The sequence below is a fragment of the Typopeltis vanoorti genome, chromosome 1, assembly GCF_054136105.1.
Source record: "Typopeltis vanoorti isolate ZY-2024b chromosome 1, IOZ_Tvanoo_1.0, whole genome shotgun sequence".
Classification (NCBI taxonomy): domain Eukaryota; kingdom Metazoa; phylum Arthropoda; class Arachnida; order Uropygi; family Thelyphonidae; genus Typopeltis; species Typopeltis vanoorti.
In genome coordinates, this window is record NC_143549.1 from 176554992 (window position 1) to 176570837 (window position 15846).

Below are 15846 nucleotides of genomic sequence, written 5' to 3' on the forward strand. Positions count from 1 at the left end.
CTTCCACCTGAAGGCAATCACAATACCTTCATATCCATGGGAGATTCGAACCCACAGACCGTTGGTTGGAACGCGGGAACGCTAACTACTCTGCCAACTTAAGCCTTCATTGAAGGCTACTTCCAAGTCACTTCAGCTGAATCAGGCCTGAAGTACCTTGGAAGTTATATATATATATATATATATATATATATATATATATATATATATATATATAGCTGTGAAAAAAAAAGTTTTTGTTTTCTTCCTTAGCGAAATACACACACAAAGAGAGATAGAGAGAAGCTGATAAATACAACTCATATCATGACTGGGAATACCAGTTTTCCATGTTTCAAAAGTTAATATGTAGGTGCTTTCTTATACAGAAATAATATGTTATTCTACATAGAATTTATATTATTATGAGTATTATTATTAGCCTTCTATCGGGATACTTAAGTCTACTGGGAGGGATTTTTGCCAGTCTGGCTGGACTTGTCCATAAGTCCTTGACTTATGGACAAGTCCTTTATTTGCATGCATTTATCTGCAAACAGACAAGAACATCGTTAATTTCAATATAATGGATCTTGAAAATACCATTTCCCGCTTATGAACTTCCTGAATTATGTTCTAACGTAACCAGTGAAGTGCTCTTAATGGGAATAATATTAAAAGTTATTTTCATTTTAATAAGTTAGTAAATTTATGAAATATATTATATTAAAATTAAATTATTTTTAAAAAAAGAATATTAATTTGATTTTCCTTTAATCATCCGAATATTTCACGGAAGATTTCTTTTTCATAATCACTTAATTAGAAAGGAAGGATGGAACCAAATACGGAATCCACTTAGGCACCAAAAAAGAAATTATATTTCTTTTTCTCTGCTTCATTTCAATGAGCATTAAAAAAAGTGAACGAGCTCTTAAAGTGAAACCCGAAACTGACGTTTTTTTTTTCAAAACCGAAGTAAGGTACTCCATAAATAAAACTACGTTTTTGAGAAAATGAAGTAGCTAGTGGTATCGTGCTCTTCCAAGTTGTCTAGAAAAGTGATTTGAATAGCTCACACTTCTTACCTTCTCCAGTCGATGCTCCCCCTCCCTCCTTACTTCAATCGATTCAAGGGGCGCAATGCTTGACTAAAAGTCTACTTGAGGTCGATCGAACAAAAGGCATTTCATCACCTGAGCATTACTTTCGTCACAACATGCGAATGTTCACCTTCCGTTTCCCCCCACCCAGCCACACACACCAACACAAACACGCACACGAACATCACAACACACACATTAGGAGTTAGCACACAATGTTTGCAAAGAAATATTGCTCCAGTATTGAAAAGGATAAATCAATTTGGTAGCCAATGTGAACTAGAAACACCGAATATAACAACCCCTATGCATTAATAATTGATTAATGTCGTGATTCTTTGTGTGGGGGGCGGGGTGGGGTGGGGGTGGGGTGTATGTGTGGGTGGGTGTGGGTGGGTGGGTGTGGGTGGGTGTGGACGACTAATTTCATTGCACAACCCCGGCTTCGTTTCCATGAGTTTCCTTTGCTTGCTGACAAATGGGACAATTTTTGTCCTTGTTAACATGCACAGATGGACACTAATTATCTTGTTTGTATGAGTTTCTTTCCTTAAACTTACTCTCTTCAAGTAATTTTCTATTTCGAGTAAAACTCAATCAATATAGTTTTTATCCTATCTGCTTCAACTGTGGTTGAAGTGGATGCTTCAACTTTTCCTTCTCAGTATACCTTTTAAGGCAGTTCGCCTAGCGAGGCAAATACGGAAGCCACTTAGGCACCAAATTAAAAGACAAAAAGGCTTTGCGCAGAATTAATGTCTTCAGCTCAACGTCAGTTTGAGCTGCCTTTGAAGCTGGCTGTCAGACAAATAATAATAATAACATTCCCATGTCGAATGTCTAGTATTCGAATGTCCACGGCATCGCATTCGAAATTCTTCGTTTATGTCACTTCCACAAAGAAAGTAAAAAAAAAAAAAATCTATAGCACAGCTTGGGTAGGGATAAGGGTTAAACACTCCTGGAACATCCACTTCCCTTGCTTTTTGATGCGTCTAGTAAACGTGTAGTAAACTTTTTCGTAAACGTGCTTTTTATAACGTTCTTGTTTTTATGACTTTTGTTTCTTTCAAATCTTTTTTTCCATCCTCCCTAACAACTCTGTTCTAGCTGGGTGCATTTTAATGAAATATGGTATTTATTTAAAATCGTTGTTAAGTTTTAATTTAACTATAAATAAGCCAGAAACAGCTCCAGGTTCCTTTGCAAGGACACATCGACACCATCTGATAAAAAAAGACACTACTGTGAAAAGCACTTTGTTGATTCAGATAATTTACATACTTTTTAGAATTATTAATTATTGTTCCGTCAATCGTTCCGATCTGGAATATTATCTTGATAAAATTTATTTAATCTTTATATCAGAAACTACAGAAGTTTATGATACTTATTTTTCATTAGTTTAGAACACTTTCATTAACTTCATTTTTTTAGATTCCGTGCTATCTATTTCTAATAATGTTTTTTTTTAATAATCAAGTGTTATATTTCGTATAGAATTTCTCTTTTATTTTATTTCTTACTTGCTTTGAGAATTTGGGAATTCTTGGGTTCAAGGATTACATCATTTATTATGATCTACTACGATCCCTTGCACTCCATGTATATTTAGATCTTTATTGAAGAAAAACGTATTTACTATCGGTCATTTTAAATGTATGATAAGCACCATGCTTATTTTAATTCGAGTTAAGTATGTTGGTGCTCTTTAACAATTAAAAGTTAAGCCTGATTATTTTATTTATTAAGTTTAGATGTTATAATTGTACGGTGTTTTTATTTTTATTTTTTTAAGACAATTACGTATATTACTACAATATCCATGTAGAACTCACACTACTGTCAAATTGAAACCCAGTCTATAACCATAAAAAGCAGGGGGGAGGGGAATAGAAACGTAAATAAATAATCTTCAATAGTAAAATAAATATCTTGTTCCTACTAACAGAAGCCCGTTTAAATTTTAAAACACACTCTACATTACTGAATGGAAGCCTACTGGCAGAATACATTTAGAGCTCGTATAAAAAATTCATTTCGTACATGGTCATAATTCTTTCAGTAGCCAAGTAATCTCTTACACATAAAAGTTTTAAAGATGCATGCGTGTAGCGATATAAGATTTTACCTGTTTCTACTTCTAATTTTGTATTTGTGACACTGTAGCAAAGTCCATTTAATCAGTTACATGCATTACAAACGTAATTATGTTTACAATGCATAAAAGTTTGGTCTTTACGTATAGAAAAGTCTCTTTTAGTTTTTCCCCTGATTATTTAAATAAAGAAATTTTGAGACATCTTACTTTGTTTTCACACTGTGGATTCTTTTACATAAGTTCGTCAACAATCCGACTTCTTCTATCTCACCACTTGTAAAAATGAACAAGCTAAATTAATAAAATTATCACAAGAAAAAAATGCCTCAAGCCATATCGAAAATATACTCTCTGGAACTTTAATCAGAACTTTTATATTTTTTTTCTTCTGCACAGCTGAATTTGTGACACTAAAGATAAGGATTACTTTTAAAATATTTTTCCTTCGTCTCCCTAGACGGCAATCGTGAAAAATAGTTTCCTACCATGCACATTTGAAAAAAACTGGCGTTTCGTTTTCTAATTTTCGAAATGTGTTAATCAGTCCTCATACCACGAAGGATGTACGTTCTTATATCATCTTCAGTTTAACATGAAACTTGTTCTACACAAGTGTGTGATGTCTTTGCAGTCATTTTAAACTCTAGAAAAAAATAGCCCTACAGTTTAGTGTCGTGAAGGAGTGCAAAAAAAGATTTTCTAGGCATTTTATCATAACCGAACTCATTGCGTTTGTCAGTTATTTCCTATCGCAAACAAAGTACCTGATCTCAGAATACGCTGATAAACATAACAAATAGAAGTTTAGTCATCATAGCTCTCTGGTCATTAATACAATTGTAACTGAGCTGTTGTAAGATAAAACTCTTCGTCCATATCTACCATGATATCCTAAACAAAAAATCCCCACAACCGTCATCCAACTATCGTTCTGCTATCTTCACTTCGATCCTTCTTAAAATGGAGAACATTATTCATGGATAAATTTTACAATACTATTATCACAAATATTAGTTTTGGCTACTTCGACTTCTCTTGATATATCAAGAGAAATGTTATAAAATGTTCAGAGAAACACAAAGCACCCTTTGAAATTTCAAGCACATTTCACAAAAGCATTCCTAAGTAACCTTCGTATCATAACTTTTTTTCTGCATTTTGAATGGTGTAGCCAATTGCTTCTCTAGCCGCTTTGTTGACAGGCACGTATTTTTATTCCTAAGTCATGGAAAATGCAGGATGACATTATGGTTCTGCTTCTTCATCTCCTCTTTCAGATATTTAATATTTATTTAAAGCAAAAGTTAGAAGAGACATGAGGTATATGGAGAGATGATATGTTTATAAGTACAGTATTCCTTTCTTTCTAAAGAATGGAGAGGATTATCACGAGACTTGGTTAAAATTTAGTCGAGAAACCTAAGATTGTACGAAGCTGATATATTATGATATGTGTTCGGTTTTTAATTTTATAAGATGAAAAATCCAAATTTCAGTAAGGGAATTTTCCCCTAATCGTGACCAATTAACGCTTCTTCAACTCACAGGCACTTACGAAATATTCCTCGAATACTAAATGGAAGTAAAATACATGCATAAGCATACATAACACACACACACACACACACATACACATTATTCTTTCAAATATGAATATACACTGTTGGAAAGAAGTTAGCAGACACTCCCATGGGTAAGGTGCATCGTGCCATTGTAGTTGGTATAAATTGGAGGGAAATGTTGCCCCCAAGTCAGTGCAACTGTGTGCTGCCGCAAAATGGCTACGAAAGGGAACTGACAGAGTTTGAAAGAGGCGTTGTAATAGGATGGCATGTTGCAAGCCTAACTGTTCGGCAAATTGGACCACCACAGGTCAACAATCAGTGATACCATAGTGAAATAGAAGCAGGGAGTCAACTGTAAGTGCCACCCACAGTGGACGACTCACCGAACGTGACCGTAAGGTGTTACGAAGGATAATATATAAAAACCGCCATTCGTCTGCCGACACACGTTGAATGCAGAATTCTGAACATCGACTGACACACGAATCTCACCAAAAACATTCAGAACTGAGGCTCACAACATGGGTTTCAATGGTTGACCGCAATATGGAAGTGTCACATTACTCGAACCAACATGCAGCGTCGTCTTCAGTGGCGCAAAGAGTGCGTATGTTGGAACGTGAAAGCTTGGAAAGCTGTGTTGTGGAGTGACGAATCACGCTTCACCCTCTACCGAGCAGATCGACGGGTGTTGGTGTGGCGGATGCCCAGAGCGTCTCTTATCAGAGTGCGTAACCCCAACTATGAAATTCGGAAGTGGTTGTGTGATGGTATGGCCTCGAACCTCACTTTGAAATGCTACGAACATTGAACTCCGAGTAGTATCTGAATATTCTGGACAATGCAATGGTTCCTACTTTGTGGATTTTCTACGGAACTGACCATTGTCTCTTTCAGCAAGACCATGCACCATGTCATAAGGCTGCTGCTGTAACTGCGTGGGTTGTGGACATGAACAGCACCATACTTGACTGACCTCTACAGAGCCTGATTTCAACTCTATTGAACATATGTGGGATGAACTGCAATGTCCAGTGAGGTCAAGGGACGTCCGTCCTGCAACAGTCCAGGACCGCATTACATACCTACAGGAAGAACGGTCCAAAATTCCCATTGGTCGCTATCGTCCGCTTGTGAAAAGTATTCCCCCTTAGGATTACTGCAGTCATCGGGGGAAAGAAAATCCTAGATCTTATTAAGGTGGGCGCCATGAATATTTGTTTCTCGCACTATGGTGTCCGCTAGTTTCTTTCCAAGCAGTGTATATACTACATGTTTTATAGGTATAAACGATTTGTAAGTTGGGTTCACATTTAAAACAATGTGCTATGTCCGGTAGGATTTTTGCAGCAATGTTATTCCACAGCCAACTCGGAATACTTTTAAAGGTTTATTATCAATTACAGTATACATCTACGCTGCAGAAATTTTTCAAAGTTGTATCCTAGAAACAATGAAGAGACTGAGTTTCGCCGTAACGTATCTGAAGACATTACTGCAAGGAAAGAAATCTGTTATAGAGTCAAAACATGCTGCTCCATCTCTCCAACAAAAAAGTATTGTGTTATGTTGGATGATAAAGGTCATATTACTCTAATAAACACCGTCTCGGTAGGCAATAAGACAATGTGTAAATTGTATTTTACGATTTGTGTTAATTTAAAAGATAATTGTAAGACTCTCGGTATAGATGATAAAACTTATTCACTATTATAAAATGCAAGACCTTATGCTTGAGTGTTTATTGTATTAAATAAAAACATATCGCAAGCGTAGTGATCCTGTTTGGACCTTTGTACAAAAATAATCAAATATCATTACACACATCTAGAATCATGTGTGGGATAAACTGGAATGTCTAGTGAGGTCAAGGGACGTCCGTCCCGCAACAGTCCAGGACCGCATTACATATCTACAGGAAGAATGGTCTAAAATTTCCATTCATCGCTATCGTATGCTTGTACAAAGTATCCCCCCCCCCTTAGGATTACTGCAGGCTGTGGAATAACATTGCTGCAATAACTCTACCGGACATAGCACACTGTTTTAAATGTGAACCCAAATTACGAATCGTTTATACCTATAAAACATGTAGTATATACACTGCTTGGAAAGAAACTAAAGGACACTATAGTGTGAGAAACAAATAGTCATGGCGCCCGCCTTACTAGGAAATGTATATGTGAAATTATACTTTAGTTCAGTGGCATAAAAACAAACTAATTTTCTTGCTTTTTATAATAAACATTCTACTAAATAAGAAGGCATCGCTCATACGAAAATAAAATTGAAGATATCTTGAAACTCATATAGACTTCAATGATATAATAAATAGTTAACTGTAATAAAAAAGCATGTGGACATCTAGGAGAAAGCTCTTGTTGTTGTGTTACGGATGTTGATGTGGTTTGGAGTTAAGGCTGAAGTAACACTAACTATGAGGCCAGTTATATTGTATGCTAATTGTACGTAATCTTCTTGCCTATTTATTTGTTCTGAGGGTTGAAAAACCAAAGTGTTAGAAAATGTTTTAAAAAAAATTAAAATCCGAATAATGTAAGAAATCAGAAAGTAGTTAAATCACTTAAAACTCTGATTGTTTAATTAGGCTGTTTCATGTTATTTGTTTTCTGAAGGCCTCGTGCACTTTACAGGTGTAAAACGCAAGGAGTCAAATCATGTTCATGTTATTTGTTACAACAATATTTGAGTATTGTTTCTTAAAGTAAGTACAGATTGTTTTCTGTTCTTCCAGCTATGCAACATGGCTCAGTTCTGGGCTAATCATCTTGCTCACACCAATACTTTCTGCCATCGTAATTTCAAGGACATTGGCGAAAATTTATTCTGCAAGTGGTCAAACCTTCACGATTTCGATATAACAGGTAAGTAAATGATGCGATGTATTTCAACTACAGACCACTATAAATTTAATTTGAACTTTCATTAACTTTTTTCGCATTAAGATGATATTTGCAATATTCATTTGAATACCATTTTGTTTATATCGTTTTGTAAAATGCATTCTCAATGAAATGCATGTTTCGTTTAACGCATAACCAACAATATTTTCACTGCTCAAGTAAGTTAAGACAACACCGATGCTGAGGATTGTATTCTAGTAAGCTCTCTCAGGTCAATTTTACGAATCTTTCTAAGTTTCTACAGACATTCAGCTTTGAAATAATACTGGATCTAATATCCACTTTGCTATGTAATTTTATATCATCGAAATGAAGCCGTATGGCTCTTTCTTTAGTAAATATTTTACCCATTTTCTCCGAAAAAATGGAGAAAATCTGAGCAGACTCACTAGATTTTGTGGGCAATGTTTTTTTTTTTTTTCACATTGCGTTTCTTCTTCTTTAACTTGGAAAGAAACTAACGGACACCATAGCGTGAGAAACAAATAGTCATTGCGCCCACCTTAATGAGATATAGGATTTTCTTTCCTGGACTTCTAGCTTTACAATTCTTTATGAGTTTTAGCTTGCAATCACATTGCGTTTATTAAGCTTAAATTTTAAAATACAGAATAATGAAGTTGAACCTGAATTTTTTTTCTTTTATCTAATGTAATATTACCAGTTTTATTTTATTTATATATTTATTTTTGCGCTGACTGTGGAGAGAAGACCTGATATGCACATCTGTATTACATAAATGTGTGTGTGTGTGTGTGTGTGTGTGTGTGTGTGTGTGTGTGTGTGTGTGTGTGTGTGTGTGTGTGTGTCCAACAAACACACGTCATTTATTTTTTTATAAAAAAATATGTGTAACGATTTTCGTTCTTTGTATAACAGTAAAGTAAACCTGTAGATTTTAAGAACAAAAAATGATAGTCAAATATCTGGATATTCGGTCCTATTCTATTGAAAGACAGTTCTTAACATATAAAATGATACATAAAATGTATATCAAAGGACGCCAAAACCACTAAACGCTCGTAGTTATAGATGACATTTTTCTTTCAATCAACGTTTTATGCCATCATAACCCGAACACTAATGTAAAAGTGCTGAGAAGAGAGGTCATATTCCAGACATCGTTTCTTCAAATTTCGAATCGTAATTCGTGTGGAATGATTTTCAGGCGTTGTTGTCTATCTATCTAGAGATTTAACTCCCCATTTTAAACTTCAATTGATATGGGTTTGTAGAGAGCTTTGGAAATAAGTTGACGTCTATATTTTGAGAGAAGTTGTTACTTCCATGCTGTGATGCACTAGTTTATAACATAATGATGCATAGTTGTAAGGAAAATGATAAAGCAGAAACGATCATCATCATCATCATCAATATAATGCAATAACTCTTTTCGCAAAGCACCCTAAGGAATGAAAAACAGCACGAAGCAAAAAAAAAAAAAAAAATCCATTTTGTATAAAGTGTGTCATTTCCTATGAGATTAACAATAACTTACTCCAATTGTTTCCTTAATGTTTGATAAAAACAGAGGGCGATAAAAAAAAATGCTACGTATATATAAAATGCAAGCTGTGTGATTTTTTGTGTACTATAATTTACCGCTCTCAATTATACATGGCTGAACTTTCAAAGGCAATTAAAAATACTTTACTGATAGGAGTAAAGTTTTCTTCTGTAGATATGCGTATTCGTGCGTATTCATGATCCATTATCGGCTACTTACAGGTAGCCGATAATGGATCATGTGGTCAACCTCATACTCCCTTAATATAATGTTGATCTTTTTCTTTTTTTATTAAGGCTCATGGCTATTTGATGCATTTAAATTGCTGAAGAAGACATATGTTAATGGGTCTGTGGTAATCTTCCAGGTTACCCTGTTCCTTAGTTTTGCAATCTCTTTTTTGATCATCTTCAGAGAACCATCTAGAAGAGGCACTGAAATATGTTTGCAATATCTTGTCTTCGAAATTAATTAATAGCGATAAGTCTTGAATCATTTCAGGTCTTAAGATGACAAGTGATAAAGTTAATAAACGTTTTTAAACTTCATTAATTTAAATTATAAATTATAAGTTGTAATTTTAGATAGAATTTCTCATGACCTTAAAGTATAAGAAGTTTATACAACGACACATTTTTATTAAAGGTTCCTTCACAGATTAGTGGGTAAGGCCGATGCTCTTCGATTGGAAAGACTGGACCTCAAATCCTGTCAGGATGCAGAAAATCTAGGTAGGGGATTTTCAGTTAAAAATGGGTTCCTGTCCTGTCAAGTGTCATCTCCATCCAGGAGGTTGACTGTTATGGATCTGTACCTGAAATCCATAATATGCAGTAGCAAGATAAGATGGCTGCAATCTCTTACATCTTGCAGTTAGTATCCTACGTCTGTAGATATGCGTGTTCAAGGGGCCGATTTGCTTCTTTTAAGAGACGAAAATCAAGAATTTCAGGGAGAAAAACCCTCCACCACCTTATGAGACCGGCTAACTCACAATTTGATTGAAAATCAAATTCCATGCTGTGATACACCAGTTTATAACATTATGATGCATAATTGTAAGGAAAATGATAAAGCAGAAACAATCATCATCATCATCAATACCTAAAATGCTCCTCTTGTCATAGACGGGATTCGAACTGGGATCTTTCCAACAAAAGGGCTTTTTTATACCAACTAAGTTACGGAGGTTCGAAGATGAGTTACCCAGTGTCATACGGAACTGGGTAGAAGTATTTTTCATTCTTTAAAACAACAAAACCCAGATTATATGAATTCAATTCACTTCACTATGAATTTTCCTCCTCTCTGAATTCTTCTCCATTTCCAGTAGTATATATTTATATGTTATGTGTTTCTTTTCTTTTACTGCCGCATGTATATACATATCTATTAAAGTCATATATATATAAGGGTTGGACAAAATAATGGAAATATTACAAATGTTATATTTCCATTATTTTGTCCATTATATTTCGTTGGAAGTTTTTTCACTTGGTTATACTATAAATTAACGATACCAAGAAATTCTATACTTGGTTTAATCCTTTATCCGAGTGTAAGCAAACACAGTTTTTTTACTCCTGAAGTATCTTCAAGACTGGGGTAACTCGTATAAGGAAGCTAAGACTCCACATCTCTTTCTTTAGTATCCCATAATGCAAAGCACATCTCCTTGCAGACATGTAGACTGCTATGCATTATGGGAGGGGTCATTACCCAGACCGGCTTCGACATTTATTGAGGTCTCTTCAATGGGAGCCACTGAAGAGACCTCAATAGACGAATTGCCCCAGTCTGAAAATACTTCAGGCGCAAACTTTGTGTGCTTACACTTGAATAAAGGATTAAACCAAGTACATAATTTCTTGGTATCTTTACTTTATTCCATTATATTGTTATACATACATATTTCTTTATTAATATGGTGATGGACCAGCTTTTGCCTTCAGTACAGCCTGAATTCTTCGAATGGACCCAAATAAGTTTTGAAAAGATTCTGATAGAATTGTGTAACCTATTCTTCTTGAAGATCATCTTTAAATTGTTTTTAAAACACTGGAGGTGGGAATGTGTTTCTTATTCTAATCTCCAAAATTGGTCAAAATGGTTCAATAATAAAGGCAATATTCCAATGTCGTATTGGAATACTGCTCTGTTGTTTGGAAATAACGTTTGCATCATGGGAAACACTTGATTATCCAAAATGTCCAAATAATCACTTGTAGTAATTCTGCCATGAAGAGTAATAATGAGACAAACAGAATACCACATTATTGCTGTCCAGACTATCACAGAACCTCCCTCGTGCTTTACTGTTAGAACCATGAATTTCGGATTTTAGGCTTCCTTGGGCGTTCTCCAAATGTAAACTCGTCCTGGCGTGAAAGTGGACTCATCTGACCATATTACACGTTTCCAGTTCTCTCCTGTTCAGGTTTGACTGTCGTGACACCATCTTTTACGGGAGATCTGGGGGTAGTTCTATGATTTTTTGAAGCAATCCTGAATGTCCGACTATCTATTTCTATAATTTTTGATTTTCGCCCAGTATTTCTTGATACTGGGCGAAATTTATTGATCTGGCTATTCTGACACACCTAATAACGTGGCAGTTTTTGTCCATGATGCTCCAGCTAAACTCACACCGATGATTTGTCCTCTTTCTAAGTCAGACAAGTCTCCCATTTTCCGATGTTTTTTAACACGAATTATCACTCAGCACAATCACTAATGCACTTGCATGAGAACTACAAAGTGTAAACAAAACAAAACAAGGATATTCATTGCTGCCACCGCAAGTTTTTCAATGTAGCCAACGCAAACAAATTCTATTCTTAAATATCTTAGTGTTTCCATTATTTTGTCCAACCATATTCAGGGGAGAGACAAAGAGATTTGGCATACATAGCAAACTATGAAGGTAACAAGCCATGAATTTCTCTATCGAGTTTACAAAAATAGATTTAGGAAACAAGATAATTTGAATGTCTGGTTTTTATTTTCTATAGGTTTGTCGAAAGGCAAACTTTTTGATTTTTATACATCTGCGCGCATATTGGAAAAGCATCCTCCTGTGTTTATTGATTCTAAAAATGAAAGAGAACGGTTTGATTCAGATACCCTACCTTCTTGCCATACTCGGTATATTTCACTAGTCCAGTGAGATTTAGCGTGTTTTTGAAAGAGAGCGGCAGATGCGTCGATTTAAATCCCACTGTAGACATGGACAACAAGAATCCTCTTCACATAAGTTTAATAGCACTATAATTTATAGACGCTTTCTGTTTTTTTTTTTTTTTCTCCCATTTTTCTCTGTACTTTTGTGTCATTTTTCGTCGTAAGAGCTTTTTATGTTCTTTTATGCGTTTTTTCTGTATTATTTTCGCTTTTTACATTTTGCCTTATTATTTATTATGTACTTATTATTATTATTCGTTCTGCTCAACTGTAACCATTTTAAGATTACGAATTCACCTACTTTGTATATTCATTCTAGATATGTTGATTCTTCGTTGTAATTTATTCCAATTAAATTTTAAATATGGTATAACACTTTACAGCTCAAATAATCCTGCCATGAGCAAGGATGTTTGTGATTGTCTGTGAAAATACTAGTGGTGTGGTGGGCGATAAATGGCGTTGGTTGTAGTTGGTGTAGACAGCTGTATAGCAGGTGCCCTCCCTCAATGAATCTTTGGACTCCCTAGAGGTGTCACGTAATAATAATAATAATAATAATAATATCCATTCCACTTCATCAGAAGATCCGTTTAGAAAATATTTCCATTTCAAATACCAGAATTATTTTGGAGAAACTATAAACTATAAACGCACCACCTTAACTTCGTGATTGTCATAAACATCATTGAAGAGATTTAAGTGAATGATAATTCAATGTTGGGTTTCCTAAATTAATGTAAAAAAATTTTAAATCGAAAAATGTAATGTGTCTTATCCGCAATGAGAGGAAAGTAATCAACAAATCCAGTGGCACTAAGATATTTTAAGCTAGAAGCAAAAATAATTCGAAACTTTGTTTTAATTAATTTTATTTAACTTTATTCTATCTTTATAAAAGTGAATCGGCACATTTTTTTTTAAATTTTCTTTCTGAGAATATTTCTCTCTTACATATCCTGGTCATTTTCCTGCTGATCATTCCAGGTGGAAATTCGCCGGCTGATTCGCAATTGGTCAGAACAACTTTGTTCTGACAATATACGTATTGTTAATATGTATATATTAACAATATGTATATATGTTAATATGTACAAATCGATAGCTTCAATCGATAGCTGTTGATTGTACAACGCTAGCTACAAAATAAAAACAAAATTCTAATTTATATTTCTTTGTATCCCCATCACATTCTGCAGTTTACCTGGAACTCAGTTTTCAGTGGTTGTCTTGGTCTTAAATGGTGATTTATAACATGAAGCCATTTATTAAAAACGATTATTGGTTATTTTTTTTTTTAAATAACGAAACATGTGGTGCGTTCATAATTAGAAGAAACACACGTATAAACCACAGTGAAAATTATTTAATTGTAAATATTTCATCCTGATGTCCTAACTTAGGATGAAATATTTACAATTAAATAATTTTCACTGTGGTTTATACGTGTGTTTCTTCTAATAATGATTATTGGTTAATTAAATACAGTCGGGAATAGTCTTTAGAGTAGTCCTCAAGTAGGGTTCCAAATTCCAAATTCATTTGACACGCACCGTCCTATTAAAGATCCCTGTTATTTTAGTACCTAGATCAAGTTCCCAATATTCCTCAGTCTGTAAATCCAGTTCTGTGTTGGACATCCAAATCAAAGTCTACTATCCTATAGATTATCCTTAAGCCTCTGGCTAGAGCACTATAAACCCGTATGCTCTTGACTAATTGAACTTTATGTTCTCAGACAGTTTGGCTTTAAGGAAACTCTACTGGTAAAATACGAGTCAACCAGTCTCCCAACGAGACCGGCTCTCAACTGAAAAAGCTCTAATTTCAGAAAAATGTTAATTAGGTTCGCGACGAGAATCGAACGTACGTATATTTCAACCAAAAGGTACATTTAGGTTCATTCTTCCAAGTGTATGAAATCCTAATTAAATGTATTACTTCACTATTACTGTTCACTATTTACTATTACTTACAACTTTTGTTTTATTATCAACAAAGAAGAATGTTGTTACACGTCACTTGTTTGTTATAGTTAAGAAGCATCTGCGTGAGGTCCTGAAATTTACTGCGTATATTTCTATAGTTTCAGAAGAGAGAAAGAGAGGGAGAGTGAAGGAAATCCTCTAAAGTCTGCATCGGCTAAAAAAAAAAAAATAAAAATATACGACGGTATTCAGATTCTAATATTTCGCAAGACATAAGACATTTATTGAAATAGAACAGATCACTGCAATTAATTTTCCTTACCCACAGAATATTACTTAGTCTGATATGCATTATCTCTTATTTATTTAAAACTGGATAATTCCGAAGGCAAATGAAATATTTTATGATGAGATGGGAGTCGTTTCATCTGAGCATAACGTTGATCAATGTGACCCCACAAATAGGCAAATTTCCTTTCCAGTACCTCTGGACTGATTTGTCGTCATTTGATTTCCTGTAATGTTTTTAAGGCTGATATTTCTAAAATCAACTTTAAATCACATTCAACATTGAGTGATCCAAACATTTTTTAATTCCGTCATTTTTATTTTAACACTTCATAAAATTGTCTTAAATAAAATTGACGTTGTTATGTTGTTATTATTTGGAGTTAACGGCAGAAGCAACTTAGGCTGAGGCTGCTGTATTATACCTGTTAATTGTGCGTGTGTGTTCTTGGTTTTTCTACTTAGTGGGTGAAAAACCCGAATTTCAGCATGGAAAATCCTTTCCACTACCTCATGAGACCGGAATTTGATTTAAATACTGATTGAACTAAGGAGACTAAGAAAAGGACATAATACTTTCTTGAAAAACATGTTTAACAACATACCAAATATAGGTCACTACATTCCATTATCTTGATTCATCACTAAATAGGAAACTCGATTCATTTACGATACGATTCTAGGTCCTATTTTTGGAGACAAAAACTTTTTCACCCAGTCTCGACTTTCTCCATATCATCGAATCCAAGCAAGCTATTGATCATTACAAAAGATAATCGAGAAAGTCTAAAGTAGAATCTCAGTCAAGGATGAAAGGAAGTCCAATTCAGATGCAGATATACCAACTTTTAAGTCCATTCAACTTTTAGACATAATTCATTGTCACCGTATGACATTAATTAAATGGCTACATTAAAATCATCTTACAAAGCAACTGTGCTAAACTATAAGTCTAAGTCAAACCATAATAGCATATTAAGGTACAATTAGTCAAAGCACCATTCATTTCCCCCCCCCCCAAAAAAAAAAGTTATTTGTTGCCTTACCTTCACGTTATGAGATGTCAGTTAGCGATCATGATTTATATAACAGAAAATAAAATTTGCGAACAACGAATAACAGTACCCTTGCCTTAACTCCATTTTATCTTCATAACTTGTTTTTTTTTTCTTAAACTAGGAGAGATGGTCTCTAAGTACTGGTACAACGAAATCAAAACGTATAACTTCTACCAGGACCCATCTCTGCTTCATGTGAATGCTGGTAAGTAG

General features: G+C 34.5%; 1 protein-coding gene across 2 annotated transcripts in view; it reads left to right on the plus strand.

The window, feature by feature from the left end:
• Positions 1-15846, plus strand: part of LOC150110657 (Golgi-associated plant pathogenesis-related protein 1-like) — a 125785-nt gene that overhangs the window by 97711 nt on the left and 12228 nt on the right. For both annotated transcript variants that reach the window (XM_090400112.1, XM_090400104.1), the window contains exons 4-5: positions 7504-7633; positions 15755-15838. In XM_090400112.1, the coding sequence (XP_090256238.1) occupies positions 7504-7633; positions 15755-15838 (214 nt within the window). The remainder of the gene's footprint in view (positions 1-7503; positions 7634-15754; positions 15839-15846) is intronic.